The sequence below is a fragment of the Ylistrum balloti genome, unplaced genomic scaffold (genome assembly GCF_031769215.1).
Source record: "Ylistrum balloti isolate Yb309-2 unplaced genomic scaffold, AGI_CSIRO_Ybal_v1 Utg370122, whole genome shotgun sequence".
Taxonomy (NCBI): Eukaryota; Metazoa; Mollusca; class Bivalvia; order Pectinida; family Pectinidae; genus Ylistrum; species Ylistrum balloti.
The window spans coordinates 224,120-244,596 of record NW_026782138.1 but is presented as its reverse complement, the minus strand read 5'-3'; the positions used below and the strand labels follow the sequence as shown (position 1 = coordinate 244,596).

Genomic DNA, 20,477 nt, shown 5'->3' with positions numbered 1-20,477 from the left:
GGATCGGAATGAGTCATTTGATCGAATTTCTTACATTGACAATGAGATGATGTGCTGGTGAGATCGATCGAATGCACTCGATTTACACCAACCAAGTACACCCCGGCGACAAATCAATAACGAACTGTCAGAGTTTACCAACCAAACTTACCCTTAAATGTAAACAACGATTAACGTCGATTTACTACGCCTCTCTCTGTGGCCTTTGATATCGATTTTTAATTTACGTAGTGATAGTATCCTTAACTAGCCAATTAACGACTTGTTAGTCAGGAAACTTCACCTAACCTAACAGATTGACGCCTTTGGATTGGTAATAATTTGGAGATATATCTGAGAGTATTTTCTCGTCGAGTTGAGGCCTAATGGATTTCACTCGGAAACCGAATTAGTTGTGGTGAACGTAAAGCCATTCGCCATAATCTGTGAATGCTAGGACCTTTCTTCAATATAGGGCAAACTAAATCAACATCCTCATTATTCACTGGGCGCTTTTCTTTGGGGATTTAGTTGACTCTCCGGGCACCATGGATAGCAGACGAAAGCCCATCACTTAACCGTCAATGAGAACTTTCATTCAGTTCAGAAAACATAAATAACTGGATTTTAAATCAATTTTGCAACCTTCACCATAAAATGAAAACCTGTATACCTCATGATTTATTGGTCTCGTGTTATCAAATCACGTGCTTTCTTAATACAGTTGTAAAGGCGATCATTTTTCAAAAGAAATGAAGTTAAGAGTAAGACACCTTCCTTATTTTCTGTAAGACGGATTATCGTGTATAATGACAAATGCCATTAGGGACAGACGGGTCGCCGGATATAAATCATCATACATGTACCTAGTAACCATGACAGTAGTGAAGACAGGGTATCCTTAATCCTGTAGTTACAGTAATGCTTGTTCATGTAACCCGGATGTCACAATGTTAATACCTCTTAGTATAATGTTAAACTGGTGAATATCAAGTATTGTCAGAATGGTGTGACATTTTTGGTAACCATTTTTTTTTAAAATTGAAATGTTTTGGAGCATACTGAATTCCCACTAAGTTTACCTCAGCTATAATTTGAATATTTAAGTAGTAATTTTAGTATATGCTGTTGGTAAATTTCAGTCATTGTATGAAATTCACACATCATCATGAAATTGTGTTTCATCAAGTGTGGGCTTTTAGATTTCCATACTTTACTTCCCGAAATGTTTATATCGAGTTTATAGACTCATGTTTGCTGTTTTATGTCCACAATGAAAGTAGCGGTCAGTTTCATCATTACATATACATGTACTCTTATCGGGGAAACAAAGGTCAAATACCGTACGTGTACTGATAGGCCGAATCGACAAGATGGACACCACCAGCCGGCATCGTCTAGTAATGGGAATAATATTCCAAGAAATGTTATGGTGATGAGAACGCCTTTATTTCCAAAATAATACCTATTGTGGTACTTGCCTCTTGGAATGCGATACCACAAGTAATAGACGTCCCTGTCTGCGAGGAAATGACCACAAGATCGACCACCATATATAGTATCACAATCAATGTGTGACGTCACACGGTCCTTGATCTAGCAATGCCCCGATAACAGTGCTCGTTGTGGCGACATGGCCGTCCCCCGTGGTTAGCCCATATAAATGTAATTCTTGATTCCGTTATGGGATCTGCCACCAAACGAAGTAGCGTTCGATTCCACATTTCTCGGTGTCCCTAGGGACCATTTATCATAGGCAATTGGTGTAACTTTCTTAAGCAGATGTATTTCCGGAACCATCGTGACCTACGTGACATGCTTTTCTCCAGCGATCAAGTCTGAAAAGTGTGAGGGCCATTTTTTGTGGGATGAATGGGATGGGGTTGATCTTCGAATTACACCTCAAAAGCTTATTCAAAATGATTTAAATCGCAATACAGGCATGCCAAACACCCACGCTCAAACGCTCAATCGAAAGCATGTATTTGGGGCTTCAAATTGGATATTTAACAAAAAGCAGAGAAGATTTTACGAAAGACGCAAAAGTGAAAAGCACTTTTAAATACAAGTTTATAATTAGAAACTGTAGAACCATTAACTTTAACTACATCATAAAGCTAGTTCGTCCTTCTAGGATTCGTAATGGATGCTAAGGGCCTCAGTTTTAGATCCTAATAGACGGCTGATGCTGATATTAAGTGATAGGAAGAAATCAAAATCTAGATGGTGAGGTATACTAACCCCATACATCAATAAATTTCATAGTTTTTATACATTTGTATGTCTAATGATTTTAGAAGAAAGCCATGTGCGTATATATATTCTGAACCATTCTACCATTCAAAGGATTTAAAACGCGGCATGCAGGTCAGCGACAAACCTCAGGACTAAGTTCATCAGTGTCGTTTACCACTTGCAATCACGAAGATTGAACAGAAGACAAAAAAAAATTTAAGTTAGTTACTGTAGAACAAAACAGTGAATTAAACTGCATCACACATTTGTTTCGTCCTTCTAGAACTCGTCAGTGATGCTAAGGGCCTTAACTTTGAAGCCTAGAAGGTGGCTAAGGAAATTACAAAAAGATAGAAAGAAAGGTATTAAATCTACATGCCAAGTCTAATATGGAAGTCTGAAAAGATTTTTAAAATCTATTTCCACGTCGCTCGCGATTTTCAAAGAAAACAAATTACACACTATGAATCCTCAAAGCGTATTCTTGGCAATTCTTTTTCTCGTTTTTTTTTCACACTCTGAACGAATTTCGAAGAATATCGGTCAATTATTATAATGAGTTGAATTTTTAAGTTCTGAAAATAAAACGAACGTAACTATCAGAAAAAATATACGGGAAAATAGCTTTTACTGGGAATTTGGTTTGAAGACATTGAACAAAAAAGTGTTTAAAAAATATCTGCGTAATTATCAGAACAAAATTTGATAAATGGTAATACAATTCGGAGCGGGCAAAACATTCGATACGTAGAGAACTTCGAATCATCGAAATTGGATTCCTGGGAGTTTAACTGCATTTTTCTTTATCTAATTCAGTAAGCAATCCTTTCACTAGATCTACCTTTAACATTTTAAGTTCCATAAAAATCTTCTATACATTATGAACGCGCTCATTGTTAATAAATATTAATTGTTACTATGACATCGTTATGTAATGTGTAACCAGTGTTACTTTTAATGGAAAGAATGCATAAAAGAATTGTTGCATTTTATAAATCCGAACGCATATTCATGTAAAAAAAAGTCGGATTGAGAAATATTACTTTATCTGTATCGATACGGAAATCTTGTCGTAAACATCACTCATTTCCATGTATTACAACAAAATTCCTACTAAGCGACAGTCTAGCCATAGTCGTGTCCTTGAACACAATTTTTGCCTATATTTTATTTTATTCCTCTCAGGCGTTAGTGAAATAATGCAGCGATTTTCCAGTTGCTTCGCAACGACACTTATCGTAAAGATTTAATGAGATTTTGAAGAACACGACAAGGTTTTTAAAAAAATACGTATTTCACGTAAGATGGATTTATTTCGTATCTCCATTGATTATCGTTGGAATTTCATCTTTGTCTGTTTTGTTCTCAATAGAAAAGTCTCACAATAAGATTATCTAACCTACCAGAATATGCTTCCATTCACAGCATGAACACATAACTTCTGATAATTCCACGCTTTTCTTGATACACTGTTCACAATCAAATACAGTGCATGTTTTACTGGTTCACATAGAAGCACCCGAAATTCAAGACAATTGTTTATACATTGATTTGGTAAAGAGAAAGATCTTTTATAAATATATATACCTATAAGTTTTGCATTTCTTTTTAAATATTTGATTTTTAGATGAGAGTTGAATATGGAGAAAGAAGGTTGGTAGTGAGGGCAGGTGAAAGGTAAACGGGAAAGTACCAATAACAACAAAATGCGTGGAAATTGTTTCATGTATTACAATGTGGTTAAGACATAACTGTGATCAGTAACTGGACTCGTACAACTGTCAAAGTATCCTCTTTTCAATATCTCTTTTTATAGATATACTTTACAATCGTGTTTCTAAATTAAGAGAATGCCATTATCTTTGTCTAAAAATACACATCGTGAAAGGTCAAGGCGGAAACTTTGACATTTTTAAGTAACGATCCACGAATAGATGTTGTCGTATACGGGTCAGATCTATGTAAATTTCACTAAATTCAATTTACCATGTTGTTGACAGGGGTATTTTCGAGTTTCGCTGGCAGAACGATACTTAACTACTACAAAAAACTACACTATAAAACATAGCATTTTATTGCATTATCAGCTGTGAAGGTCAATTTACAAAGAAAAGAAACGCAACAATATATAAATACACTAAGTCTATAAATAGTGTCACCATGATTCTCCTCTAATCGTGACGTGCCTTCCTTACCATCATGTTATAACCAATTCTACAATTACCTATATATTTCTTGTAACCTGCACTAAATTCTTTAAATAACCCTTATACTCACGCTTCACGTTACACGGAAACAGACAAGTAAAAAGGAAAACAAAATGTTATAGCGAAAACATTTTCATATCATTTGTGAAATTGACAAATGTTAAAAAAACCCAAAAAATTCAAAGAGACAAGCTATCGACATATTGGCTAGAACGCCGACCTGGTGATGAAATAAAAATATTTCTTGGTCATTCTTTACTGACACACTATGTACATATTGAAAATCAAAGCATTTTTAAAGTCTTAACTAGTTAGCCTTACGTAAACAACAATAATCAATGACACACGTGATGAAAAAAATTAGATAAATTGCACGATGTAAATTTCAACCGATGTGGATAAAATCACACATGCTTTTCTTTTGACAGTAATTTTATCCTGGTTTACGCTTTGAGGGCATCGAACATATTTATCAGTTGTAATTGTTGAAAATAGATCCAAATATACAAAGAATACTTGTTTAATACATTTCCTTTTTAAGCAGGTGAAACACATCATCTCCTATCTACAAACAATGTTAAGATTTTGCAGTTTCGTTTTCTGAAATAAAGGTAAACGCAAGGGCTGCATGCCTACCTGCAATCATCATCCTTTAGGACTCAAATGAAGTTAGTGTTAAGCGTTGGTAGAGCCGCGCATTTTCATACTTGGGACCCTGGTTCGATTCCTGTCAGGTGTCTCTGCCTGGTTATGCTTTTCATGTTGCCTAAATTGCTATCTCGTCAATTGATAGACTAGATAAATATAATATCGTAATAGATTATTTTTTCCGCATTGTTTGTCCACTAAAAAAAACCCCAAGTGACAAAGAGATAGATGGGAATTTTGAAAATGAACGGCAGCAAAACATGAAAATACAAAAGACGCAGAATAGCGAAATAAGGTAAAGATATAACAGTGAGTGGAGACCGAAAACCGACAAACAAATGAAAAAAGTGGACTTTTGGCTCACCGTTCAAGCTTATTCTAATCGTGTCGGCCACCATTAATTGCTATGTATATGGGAAGAAACGTCAATCAAGAAAATGGCTGACACGTTGGAAATCGTCGCTGGATCCTAGACCCGTCCGAATTCCCGATAATGATACGTTCTCCGACGAGCATAACCAACAGAACAGAACTGAGCTCAAAACTGAGACATTAGTCTTCAATTCCGGCTGATTATGTGACGTATCTGTATAGAATGACTGCACGCGCCAGTGAATCCCACTTATACGCTCATTACTTCGTGGTCAATCTCTATTTGATTACGACCGCGTTCTACTAGTGTGGACGGCTGGACTGAATGAAGATTGACGTTCCCCGATTAATCTGTAAATTGGTGTTTTCACCAATCAAAACTTGGAATCATGTCTACGACGGGTTAGATAATATACTATGATACACTACATAGAGTATTAATGTAATCAAATGAAAGATCTTTACAATACTCAACGAACAATTGGCTAAGTTGCTTGTCCTCCAGTTTCTCATACAGACAAGTGTAGCACCCCTAGACTCCCTTATTTACCCCGAGTTCTAGATCTCTCTACATATATGAACACTTTTACTGTTCTGTAAATTTGCTATTTATTCGAATTTGATTTCAATGTTAAAAGCCCGTTTTTCTTATCAGCATAGCTTGTGACCGATTTCTTAGCATTAGCCACATGATAGCAGCAGAAAACGTGGATTAATTGATAAAAGGTATGCTTTCCTTCATGATAAATAATTTGTTTCATCGATTGGGGTGAAAACATTGATGTTTTTTTCATAAATGTCTTAAGAAATATTGTGACATGTAATTATCTAGTTGAGTAATAAATCACCGTGGAGGGGAACCTATGTGATCGAACAGACGAGCATATACCTTTTCAGATTTGTTCTAGGAATCGAACCCTGAACGCATAGGTGAAAAGCGTCACCAGCGAGCTCAAATAATTATACGAGATTGAGTCGTCACTGCATATTCATACTACACTACTTTCTGATTTGTGTAACCATCCTTGTCTCATGCGAGCACTGGCGTGTTCTGACTAATTACTAGAGTTAAAAAAAACAACACAAATAGGAGATATTGCAATAGGCCAGACTACAGCCATTCGACATGCTGCCTGTCGGTGGTAGCAAAAGTCAATAATGGCCGAAGATTTATGACAAAAAATATTTACGTCATCGCCGTATATCATAAGAGATGATAGTGTGCGTGACGGTTTTATTTCAACACCAGTATAATTGGATGGAGGGATATGGCTGCTGCACTCTGTTGTCCTTTGGTACCAATCATCTAGTGATAACTAATTTGTCCTCTCCTGATACCGTCGTCCCCGCTTCGTCTCGTCTTCTCAGGAACACGCCGGTTCGTTTGTACAGATGTGGTTCTGACGATTAGGTGTTTGATCTGACATGAGGTGTTCACTTCAACATTGTCTGACTGCCTATTCTCACAATATGCTAAACATTATGTGGCATGCCATTAAAATAATAACATTTTTAATGGCTGCAAAAACGTTATCAATATATAATTGGGCTATTTTTATAATGTTGTGGTGACTAACGAGGACTGATGTATTTCCTGTTTGGAAAAGTGTGAACAGTTGTCATAGTGGAGTGAATTGTTGTGATAAATGAGTGTGGACTAACGTGAACTGTTGTGATAGTGGAGAGTGGACTAACATACTGTTGTGATAGTGGAGTGTGGACTAACGAGAGTTGTTGTGATAGTGGAGTGTGGACTACCGCGAGTTGTTGTGATAGTAGAGTGTGGACTAACTGGAACTGTTGTGATAGTGGAGTGTGGACTAACGTGAACTGTTGTGATAGTGGAGTGTGGACTAACGTGAACTGTTGTGATATTGGAGTGTGGACTAACGTGAACTGTTGTGATAGTGGAGTGTGGACTAACGTGAACTGTTGTGATAGTGGAGTGTGGACTAACGAGAGTTGTTGTGACAGTAAAGGGTGGACTAACGTGAATTGTTGTGATAGTGGAGTGTGGACTAACGTGAACTGTTGTGATAGTGGAGTGTGGACTAACAAGAGTTGTGATAGTGGAGTGTGGACTAACGTGAACTGTTGTGATAGTGGAGTGTGGACTAACGAGAGTTGTTGTGATAGTGGAGTGTGGACTAACGTGAGTTGTTGTGATAGTGGAGTGTGGACTACCGCGAGTTGTTGTGATAGTGGAGTGTGGACTAACGTGAACTGTTGTGATATTAGAGTGTGGACTAACGTGAACTGTTGTGATAGTGGAGTGTGGACTAACGTGAGTTGTTGTGATAGTGGAGTGTGGACTAACGTGAACTGTTGTGATAGTGGAGTGTGGACTAACGTGAACTGTTGTGATAGTGGAGTGTGGACTAACGAGAGTTGTTGTGATAGTGGAGTGTGGACTAACGTGAACTGTTGTGATAGTGGAGTGTGGACTATCGTGAACTGTTGTGATAGTGGAGTGTGGACTAACGAGAGTTGTTGTGATAGTGGAGTGTGGACTAACGTGAACTGTTGTGATAGTGGAGTGTGGACTAACGTGAACTGTTGTGATAGTGGAGTGTGGACTAACGTGAACTGTTGTGATAGTGGAGTGTGGACTAACGTGAGTTGTTGTGATAGTGGAGTGTGGACTAACGTGAACTGTTGTGATAGTGGAGTGTGGACTAACGTGAACTGTTGTGATAGTGGAGTGTGGACTACCGCGAGTTGTTGTGATAGTGGAGTGTGGACTAATGAGAGTTGTTGTAACAGTAAAGGGTGGACTAACGTGAATTGTTGTGATAGTGGAGTGTGGACTAACGTGAACTGTTGTGATAGTGGAGTGTGGACTAACGTGAACTGTTGTGATAGTGGATTGTGGACTAACGTGAACTGTTGTGATAGTGGAGTGTGGACTACCGCGAGTTGTTGTGATAGTGGAGTGTGGACTAACGTGAACTGTTGTGATAGTGGAGTGTGGACTAACGAGAGTTGTTGTGACAGTAATAGGTGGACTAACGTGAATTGTTGTGATAGTGGAGTGTGGACTAACGTGAACTGTTGTGATAGTGGAGTGTGGACTAACGTGAACTGTTGTGATAGTGGAGTGTGGACTAACGAGAGTTGTTGTGACAGTAAAGGGTGGACTAACGTGAATCGTTGTGATAGTGGAGTGTGGACTATCGTGAACTGTTGTGATAGTGGAGTGTGGACTAACGTGAACTGTTGTGATAGTGGAGTGTGGACTAACGTGAATTGTTGTGATAGTGGAGTGTGGACTAACGTGAACTGTTGTGATAGTGGAGTGTGGACTAACGTGAACTGTTGTGATAGTGGAGTGTGGACTAACGAGAGTTGTTGTGACAGTAAAGGGTGGACTAACGTGAATTGTTGTGATAGTGGAGTGTGGACTAACGTGAACTGTTGTGATAGTGGAGTGTGGACTAACGTGAACTGTTGTGATAGTGGAGTGTGGACTAACGTGAACTGTTGTGATAGTAGAGTGTGGACTAACGTGAACTGTTGTGATAGTGGAGTATGGACTAACGTGAACTGTTGTGATAGTAGAGTGTGGACATGCGTGTGCCGTTGTGAAAGTGGAGTGTGGACTAAACAGCGCCGTTATGAATGTGGACAAACGTGCATTGTTGTGAAAGTGGAATGCAGACTAATTTTCATTGTTGTGAAAGAGAGATGTAGAAAAAGGTACACCGATGTGAAAGTGGACTGTTGACTAACGTGCACTGTCGTGATAGTGTGATGTAAAGAGCATGGACTATTTCGTGTCGACACACGGCATCACTTTCAGTTAAAATAAATTTCTCAATGTTTCGTGAACTGTTCCGATGTAACAGAAATGTTTCGTTTTTAACTTTGATAGAAGCTGTCGATAGCCAGTCTCATTCACATTTTTGTGGTTGACTTATCTTCAGATTCCACCATTTCCTATTGGATATTATTTCGTTTTCAACATGACTATGATGTGATTTTCTTGTGATAAAGTTCGCAAATTGTTCTGGATACACACACATGTCCGTTGATCTAAGAGAACTATTGATGACGTTTCGGTCATATCAAGCCAACTGTATTTACGGTGTATTTTTTAAACGCGTTTGCTGAAAATAGATAAATAACAGGATGTATCTAGATAATGAAGGTTCATGTCTTTAGAGAATATAATTAGCAACTGAACGTTGTATTATTGTTTAGAGGCCTGTGAAGAAAATAGATAAACATCATCATGTTGGCTGTTGTCTTTAATATTAGATCGATTTGCTCTCTCTCTCTCTCTCTCCCTCCCCCTCTCTCTCTCTCTCCCCCCCCTCTCTCTCTCTCTCTCTCTCTCTCTCTCTCTATGGTGTTGGGAATTTTCGTACCGAAGAATTTTCGTTCGAGGCAATTTTCTGGCGTCTGGACATGAAGGCGAAGACGAGAGGATACTATTTCTTCTCACCGTTGATGCTGACGAAGGCATGGATGGAAAACAACTGTCCAGTTCCAACGAAGACACCTGGTACAGCCTGAAGCAAATCAACATTAACAATTAACAACACAAAATATAAAACGTATATAATTAACACAAAAATAAGCTAACAGCCTGAAACAGAAAGAAACTTATTTTTCATGTAACCAGTCATTGTTTCATACCTTAAACATTCCGTCCATGTACCACTGTCGGGCCTGGCGAAGAATCCTAAGTTGGAATGCTGATGCGAAGATGAGATGTCTCTGCCCATCGTCGGTAGTGATGTCTGCTAGAATGAAGTCGTCGCACTGCAGGAATTCCCGGTTTAACTGCAAATAAAAGTTTAAAAAATACAAATTAAATTATAGCAAAAAAATAATGCACATTAACTGCCATATTAACCTGCTAAATAAATACATAGTCCTGTAAATAAACTTTTTTTTTACATGAACTTACAACGATATCTGTACTGGAGTGCTCATCTGGTCTGGAACTGGCTCTGTCGAGGTTGAATACTCTCTTAAGGTTGCTGCGCTTGGGTGCAAGAAAACGATGCTCTGCGTCCAGTTCGTCCAAAATGGCCGATTCCACTATATCCATTGCTGGCCGGAATAGGTTGTCTCTGGCGATGTTCTTGGCCTGAAAAATAAATAGATATTCTTACTTCTATGCACTATAATTAAAGATGCATGTAACATACTATACTATCGATTTTTGGCCTGAAAGAAAAGATATACATATGAAACAAATACTAAAACAAATTACATACATTCACGTACCATCATGGTTATCTTGGCCTTGGCTGGCTTCTTTGCATCAGGTGGATGGACGTGTGTCTGCAAACCGCGGTTGGAGGTCTGGTGTACCTGATTCACCGACGCGTAGAAGTGCAGTTTCTTCGAACGGAGGCTGCATGTCCAAATTGTTGAAGACTGGTTGGCTCTCTGAAAAAAAATTAAAAAATGAAAAATTAAAAAATATTTATACGTTATTTGTATCATATTACCAGTGGAAGTTTCTTTTAATAAAATGATTACCAATTTTTAACGAATAGACATCCCTAATACTTATCCAATTTTATAAAATGGTGCTTGGTACCTTGATATTGTGTTTATTATTTTGTCTTACCTTCACAGTATAGGTATACCCTTGACTCGACACTAGAAGGGGCTTTCCACGTGTTGTACCAGTAGGGAGAACCTCGTAGGTAGTTGGCTGATCAAGATGCTGTCTGATGCTGGATAACCATGTACATAGAAAGATCTGGATATAAACAAAATGAAATAACGAAAATGTTATAATGTTGAAATTCATGAAAGATGTATCATACGGATTATTAAAAAAAAGATTTTCATTAACTCAGAAACAATTACTTACTGCTCAAGAGGATTTTCGGTCCTCTGGCCTGTTCCTGTCGGGCAGGTTGAATGAATCATCTATGTCCATTGGTTGGGGTGGTGGCTGTATATCGGCAGGTGGTGGTGGTGGCGGTATATCGGCAGGTGATGGTGGTGGTGGTATATCGGCAGGTGGTGATGGTGGCGGTATATCGGCAGGTGATTGTGGTGGCGGTATATCGGCAGGTGGTGGTGGCGGTATATCGGCGGGTGGTGGTGGTGGTGGCGGTATATCGGCAGGTGATTGTGGTGGTGGTGGTGGCAGTAGTGGTGGTGGTGGCGGTATATCGGCGGGTGGTGGTGGTGGTGGCGGTATATCGGCAGGTGATTGTGGTGGTGGTGGTGGCAGTAGTGGTGGTGTGGCGGTATATCGGCGGGTGGTGGTGGTGGCGGTATATCGGCGGATGGTGGAACAACATCCATGGGCTCATCGCATACTTCTTGTGCTAAACAAGTGGTGCATACAAAGTGCAGCTCTGTCCGGTTCTTTACCGCAGCCCTGTAGTCAGCTAATGAAAAATCTGCAAATAAAGTGATATACATATATCTGTCATTATATCTAGTTTAATTTTAGTTACACGAAAATTAATAAACCTTTATTGTATGACTGGATTTAAATAAATTATACAGTTTAATTCAATAGTTAATAGTTAATAAAATAAGACAATAAGATATCACTTTATGAAAGTTGTATTACTTAATTATAAAAGTAATGAAAAACATATATAACTAATACTATAATATATATATATAATAATACCTATTCAAACTATACAGTTATACAGTTTATTTATACAGTTAATGGAATACAATAATAATTTAACATATAAAAAAATTAAAAGAACTTATTAAAATATCAATACAATAATTCAAAAAAATATTCAAGTTATGATATATACACACACTTAAAAAAGTGCAACTTACCAGTCTGGCAGGTTCGGTGAAGCCAACTATCACATATATCGCAAGTGATGCCATATTGTCTAGGTCGGACTCGTTGGTTGCACACAATACACAAATCTTGATCTGCCATCATTCACGATGAACGAGATTATGGTTCGGAAGCGATTGAGTGCCATACTTAAAATCAACTCAACTCAATATCTCCTCATAAATTTCATTGGTCAGTTAAACCAGAGCTGGTGAGACCTCCTCACAAACGCGTAATAAAAACAATACAACACATTGATCATGTTAACAATCTTTAATAATTAACTAAAACAACATCGTCTTCTGGAAGGTCTAAAAACCATATACACCTTATACACACACAACTTATTCTATAGTACTACTATATAATAGTAGTACGAAAATTCTCTGGACGAAAATACCCGGGACGAAAATTCCCGGGACCCTCTCTATTGATAACAAAAATGTTAGTATGTAATTTTCATTGAGTGTCTATTAATTTCATTTGCAACCAAAGTAATCTAGTAACAATTTTATCGAGTCTGTAATTTAAAGTAGAGTGAAACAAATTGAAACACCGACGGGTTTCTGTACCGTCAGTCGTTCTGTATAGTAGTCGGTATGTTTCCGGATCCGCCAAAGCGCGCGTGAGTTTAATTTCCTACCAGTGACACAAAATATAATGGGTTTGGTTACATTTAATAATAGGTTGTCTGGGTCTGTCACCTTGTCATGAGTCGCGGGGTATTCCCGAGTAGACTAATATCTCTGTCCCCACGGCAGGCATTCTTTAATTGAATGTCTTCTAGCGATTGTTTTAAGTTCCATTTTTTATATTGAAATTGTTGAGAAATCACGTCCATTTTCACAAGTAAATTACTAGTCTTCGGCCCCTAATGTTGATAATATGTAATTAGAACCAGTTGTGTATCTCCCGTACAAGATAGTGTAATTACTCGCTAGAAATCGTGAGTAATTTTTCTGTCGAAATATTCCGATGTTTTAATCTTGCCTCCGGAAGACAAGATAAATTTTCCTTGTCATTTCCGTAATTGTGTTATGCGATTGATAGTAGATGGAATCGCCAATATTCCTATCAAGGGAACTAAAGGATGGCCTGATTCTAATTCCTCCCAAGTAATAGGAGGTCTTGCATTAAGTTGTGAATGAGGTCTGGCTTGTAGTCTCCCGGGAACACGGCTCCATATAATAATCTGTGTTAGGTTTTTTCATCCAATGGTAGCTTTCACCCCCCACCCCCACCCACCCACCCAACCTCATTCAAGGAGATGTTCATTTTTCTTACTTCTTTGATTTGTTAATATAAAAGAAGGCCACATACGTTTACAAATACAAATGTAATATTTCATATTCTTTACGTGAATAATCCTCTTTATACGTACACGCGATTCTCCGTTATTTCATACCACATTTGATTTGTTTAACATCAGTGGTAATTTGACTTGACATCTCATAATGATTATCTCGACAAGACGACGTAAATTGTGCCTGTATGTCGCTTATAATGCGAATTGCACTGTAAAACAACTGGATGACAGAAATGGGCTGCCTTTCGTTCCTTTATGATTTAAGCTTTGTCATTAAAAGGATAAAAAATACTGAACACGTCTTAATTGCAAAACATACGTTTCCTACAGAACATTTAGGAATTTGTTTTGTTTTATATTTTCTAACATCCTATCAATATCTGTATGTATGCATTTAAGGACGGTTTACCGTTGTTTCCGAGGTGATGAGGAAAGTTGTGATATGACCGTGAACTCTCTCTTTTTATAAAACGGAAATAACTCGAGATAGGAGTGCTATCACATAGATGTATGCACCCGAAGGTCTCCTCTCGTTCAAAATAGATGGATAAATCAGTCGTTATACTACATAATGCTGAGAATCTCGAACATCTCGGCAGGAAACAGAATGCAAATTCAAAACTGAAGTTATGTCACAGGCAAAATTTAGAAAAAAATGTTCAGGAAGAACAGAAAATATCACATCCCCAATTTAATAATCTATTACAAATTATCAATATAATAAAATGCTAGACAGTCCTGTGGCTGAAGATATTTCCCGATGGCTTCCCGTTCAAATATCTTCAGCCTCATCTCGAGAAAAATAGCTGAGCGTCAGGGCTTAACATAAAACAATGTGCTATTACCCTCATAACCGTGTGATAGCTTGACAAAACTAAAATAAATTTATCTTAGCATCTCTATAGCACGGCTATCGACAGAAAACTGGTTTAAATACAACAAAAGCAGCTCGCTACGAAATATGACCATTTCTGTATTTTTGTTTGTTTCTTTTAATAAAAGAGACGAAAGCACTTCAGAAAAATGAAAATTTTAGTGTACGTAGGAAAATCGCTGGAGTGTTGCATAACACAAAACAGACGAATTAGTGATAAGTTTGAGTGAGACTCCAAGGAACACTCTAATGTATTCTGTCTGTATCCATATCCATCCCATGTATGACGTAATTAATTATTCTAAACACAGATAAAAAAAAAAGACATAGACATGTTTTCCATTAAGATGAAAAAGATAAAGAAAAATGTCGTTTCCCGCGGACACGTACCGGTATGATCATGGCCGTGAGAAACACTAGAAGCGCTAATGTTTTCCACTGTGCAAAAACTGCATAACAACACGGCTAACGGCCAATGACGTATGGCCTTCGGCGCAAACATTGACAGTAGATTCATACCCAGCTATATATTTCAGAACCGAAGCATATACAGAAGATGTACATCTAAATTAAAACAGAAGACGCGTAGGTTTCAATATCACCAAGAGACTGAAATAAAAATATCCATATATGGTAAAATATTTCTGTTATCATAAGTCCCTGGTGCATTGGATCGAAGAACATCGAAAATAGTGTCTGTTTCAACATTTATTTATTAACAGTAGTTACTATCTACAGCCTTGTGATAACAACATGTCATAATAATTTTCAGTCTCAGTTGCTTTTTTCTTTCCCAGAAGCATGATAATGAGAGCTGGTATGGTCATGGTACTAATAATCTAGAATTTCATCTGAACGGTAAATGTCAAAATGTAATTGAGAATAATCTAAATGCTTGTATGGTGAAATTTAAGTTTACGTAAATATGAAAACCTCTGTCATGTCTCTAATGCAGTCATTGTTGTTTTGATAGTTTGACTTTTACGGCTATATCAAAGACATGTTTGCATACTTATTACACAGGATTTCCTTTTTTTTTGTCTTTGCAGAGATAAGAAAGTGATAGAGGGTAAGAATGCCTATCGACGCCGTTCGTTGTTTGGAAAGAACCGTCAGAAACAAAAGGATAGCCTCGTCCGCCATCAAAGCATGTCATTACCGCCGAACATCCGCCTAAATCGACAGAATTCTACGCATGTGCAGGCCACTAATTCTAATTCAAACTCCAATCAGAAATTTCCTTGGACCACTAAGGACCGTTCTCCGTCGGAGGACGCGGATGACAGGCTGAGCACCATCAGTTCCAAGGAGGAATCGCACAGCCATGGCAGCGATAGGCGAAAGTCTTGCGTCGCTGCGAGCGGAAATAACAAGAAACAAGATTCACAATGTCAGACTGACAATGTAATGTTTGAAGAATACCTAGCACGCTCTCGTAGCGAAAGGGCCGGAAGTTCACTCAGAAGTCGAGCATCAACTGGAAGAAATTCTGAAGGAGCTCATCGATGTGGTTCTGACAGTTCCATAAACAGTGATGAAATATTTCTGTCTCTTCCACCCAATAATGCACACGAAAGACGTGGGATGTACAAGACATCCCCTATTCACGGCGACAAGAGTCCTCTTCTTAATGACAGTGGAACACCAGACAAATGTTACGGAAATAGCCTAGTAGCCACATTGGAACCGTACGGTCATAGCGTCATGTCGGATTATCAAAGACAGGACGTGCCACCTCGAGTAAAAAGTACTAGCCCATATAGTACACTACACGACAATGCACATTCCAAACATGATCATCATTTTGAATGTAGCGCTAATGCGTTTCTTCATCCCAGCCCTAAACCACTTAGAGGCTCAATCGATCCAGTATTGCAACCACGTTTAACAAATGGACCTTTCTTAACGGCAACTGTATCTGCACCTTCAGGGTCTGCATACCAGTTGAAACCGGACGAAAGTTCCCTTTACGGACGTCGTCATAGTGACAACAGTGCCCTCATTAAGATCAGTGACCCAGAAACAGTTGTTCCAATGTCACAAAGACGGAACACTACACCCAACCGTCGGCCATCTCCGAAATGTGACCAATCACGGACCGAGGCTAATGAGCCACTGCTAGAACGGCATTCATTAGATGTTTCCAATTCCTCTCCTGTTTATTTTTCCCATGTCGACTGTGTCAGAGACAGTAGACTCACCCCAGACATTAAGACAGATTTCATCAGATTGCCACCAGAGAAGCGTGTTCCTACTAGTGCCTTTACCCAGATCCCTTTAGGGGCGCCTAGTCTGAACTCCTACGGACCCAGCAGTAGCGCTACCTCCCCGTCTCCTGATAGTACCATGTCTACAGGGCTAAGTCAGCTGGAGGAGGAAGAGGTTTCGATGATATCATTTCATTCTTATCTAAAAAGTCACGGCGTTGATTTAGATATGTCTTCCGTACAATCAAGCGACGTATGAAACATTTTGTATTGTTCAACATTTCCCATTTCTCACTTTGGCAGAAACTAACAGTGTTTTTATATAGAAATTTTGAATCGTGTATTTATCTGAGGAATTATTTTCTGGTAGAAATGAATTATTTTAAGATGTGATTGAAAAAATGTCATGAGTAATCTTGGCAAATCAGACATTTAAACAAACTCAAGCTCGTCTTATCGCAAAACAGATGTAAGCTTGATTTACTGGATTTAAGAAAAATCCTAACGTGGCAAGGACGAAGATACTGAAGATGACAAGGAGTTGAATGTGACAAATAGCTTTACTGAAAACACATGTATAATAACCCTTCCGTTCTATCAGTATAAATGATCTTTTCTTTAACTAGAACAACAGGTTTATCCTATCGATCTCGATGAACAATTGTCTACATGAGTATAAGTATTGGTCGAAGTGAATGATTGAAAGAACCAATAAAACCCTTCCCTGTTTGTATGTAGTGGACGATACCGTTTGTTGTCGTGATAAATTTCAATGTGCCATTAAAATTTATTTCCTTTTCAATATCTGATTTTAGAACTATTTTGTGCTGAAAGTATTATTCCATTTGTGGTATTTTCTTTTTTTTTCTCTCCTTTATTTTTCTCTTGTATTTTTCTCGCACTAGAGCTTGCTATTGAAACGTTTTGAAATGTTAAGAGAAATCTCATTCTCACGATCAGCTTGACACTGAAACAACATGTGATACATTAAAACATACCAATGTTGTATATATTAAGTTGCACATTAAAAACAATATCATTATAACAGAATAACGTAAACTGTTATAGATGAATATTAATTGATCAAAAACCGCCATCTTGATGACGTTTTATAGATAACAAAACGCTTCTAGAATACCGTCTAGTCATTGAGTTCCTTTGAATGTCTTAATCCGTCATTTTGTCTTCTCATATTTTATTACACGTTTGGGACTGAACGATTAAGTTTCATTACGTTTTTGGAACTGATCTGGGTAAGATGTTAAATAATCTCCGGAAATATGAGCGCCAAACAGTCTCAGATCACATGTGTTTTGTAATAATACTGGGATTTCCGTTGACAAAAAAACATGCAGGTGATTTCGATGCTTATTATGAGTACATGGGTACTGATAAAATATTTAGGTCATTTCACATAGGCGTCTTATGATCATACAATGATAATATTCTAACGACATGAACACGACAGGAAAAAAAATTAAAACTGGGAACCTTTGGGTAAGATAGTAGTCCCGTCCTATATAACAACACTAGACCCATATCTGGCCAGACAGATTCACAACTTTGAAGCATGTGTACTAAATTAAGGTTTTCTGCAAAATACGCAAAGTGTTCGTGCGTTTCGAATAAAATTCAAATTTTATGTCATTACATCAGGAAATACTGACAACAATGCCGCTTACCCCGCAGATTATCGAAAGTAACCCATCCATTTTAAGTAAAACAAAAGCAAAAAAACGACTGGAATAATATATCACACACTAGTACGATATATTTGTCTATGGTTAACTAAACACGTAATAGGCAAAGCGTTTTGTCATCGTTATCAATAATTTAAAAGAATATATATAGAATGTGTACTTTAGCTCAAAATGACATAAAAGTACTGATGATAGATGTTACATCTCACGTGAGAAGAAATTATCTGGAAAGTCATCAATCAAGCGCAGGTTAGAACATTACCGACTTCTGTGCGGTTAACAAGGGTGCATACATTGCCAAAATACTGCTAGTGTTATTTTTCCAGAGACAATCATAACCTTATAAGTTTATTTCTTGTGTTCAACTACACATCGAATTTCGTTGTCAGAAAACATTAATGATTTGCCTGTGTGTGATAAAAATAAAATGGCATATATATGTGTAGTTGTCAAAATATGTCTGACGCCGTGTCGAAATCTGGTGATATACAACCACGGATCGCAAGACAAACTATAATCTGTAGACTCCATCAAAAATGAAACTATGTTTATGGACGTTTGGGTGCCATCTTATCATCGTGGATCAGAAAAGAGGCAGAGACAGACACGCACCGACTGGGCACACTGATACCCATGGTGACAGAAAACGGTCACGCGACCTTCGGTTAAAGGTCAGAGGAGTCGTCAGATCCCCCCTGAAGACAAAATAGACAGGGTGATGATTTATGTCACACAATGTCATGTTAAATAAATCGACAGTCCATGCTGTTTTACTACGAACACGGGCGTATGTAAAACATGCACGCAATTCGGGCTGTCCATGTCATTTTCCCACGTAAACACTATGGCGTGTCAAATGTAACAATGTTTCCACACGCACATATGGTCGTGTCCTTTGTGATTTTAAAGTTAATGGAATACCGTCGTTTGCTGAACACCTACCGGCAACAAAGTTAATGACGGCAAAAATTGTACAAAAATAACACAAGTGTACAAATTTAGTTTTAGATAGATCCAAAACATATAAATTAAAGTGAAAACTTCCATGTTACAATGATATGATGTACTGTCATAACGACGCTTTTCTTTTACCTACGGTTGATCCACGACTTTCAATATAAATAAAGGCAAAAATATTTACAAGCCTTAATATGTTAACAGATTAGTTTTAATATACATGATGTACATGTATATATGAAAATGTGTATAGCAGTCAGATTAACATCAGGCAATATTTCGAAGATTCATAAAATTTTGGGTATAAATAATATATTCCGAATATAAAATGATAAGTTTGACTTAGACTAAAATCAAATTAACATGCCTTATAATGATGGCAACATCTTCGAACTCTTAAGGTCATCCACGTGGCTCAAGACTCCACCACCACAGGAAGGATTGCCATATTCAAATTAGGACAGTAGGTTATTTTTGAAAAGGGAACAGATCAAGATATGTAAACAATCCTTGTGCAGTGTACGTGTATCAATGGTAGCAAACATCAAAAGGATCTCTCGATTTACAGAGAACATATTCTATCATTTAAGTATCATATGATTTGTAGCTTCCGTTTGAAAATACCCAAATCATGATACAGTATTAGATAATTAATTAATATGAGGTTTTGGTTTTGTTTGTTTTCCGTGAACTACATAACAGAAGTACAGTGCACATGAATATGTAGCATACTTCAGGTGATGGAATTCTCTTCCAAGTTGTTTTTTTATGCGGTCAAGACCTCCTACCCCGACTTCGACAGTCTAAATCATATAAATACGAGACCCAAGGAGAATAATATTAAAAAATATTACCGCACCAGTGCTGTATCAATTCATATTCACAAAAACATAATCGAGGAAAACAGACATCAATCGAATACATCAATAAATTTGGTCATTTTCGTATATTTGATAATTAAAAAATTACTTCGAGTACATGTGTTTATTCTAAATAGTGCTACTATTCAAATGAATTAAACCATGGCCAACTTCGGGCGTTAAAAGTCCACCACCGTGTCTACCACCTGCAATCCGGAAGTCACACAATATAACTAATATGTTGAGAAATTTTGTGAAATCACTATATGGAAACATTCAGGGTTTGCCACTACTAGGAGAATGTTGATAGAATATATATCTATTGTAAACGTCTAGATGATTCTTATC

General features: G+C 37.7%; 1 protein-coding gene across 1 annotated transcript in view; it reads left to right on the top strand.

Moving 5' to 3' along the window:
* Positions 1 to 17,385, top strand: part of LOC132550390 (metabotropic glutamate receptor 5-like) — a 92,224-nt gene extending 74,839 nt beyond the window's left edge. Inside the window, exon 8 of the mRNA XM_060214452.1 lies at positions 15,455 to 17,385. Within this exon, the coding sequence (XP_060070435.1) occupies positions 15,455 to 16,871 (1,417 nt within the window). The 3' untranslated portion in view covers positions 16,872 to 17,385. The remainder of the gene's footprint in view (positions 1 to 15,454) is intronic.
* Positions 17,386 to 20,477: the final 3,092 nt, after the last annotated feature.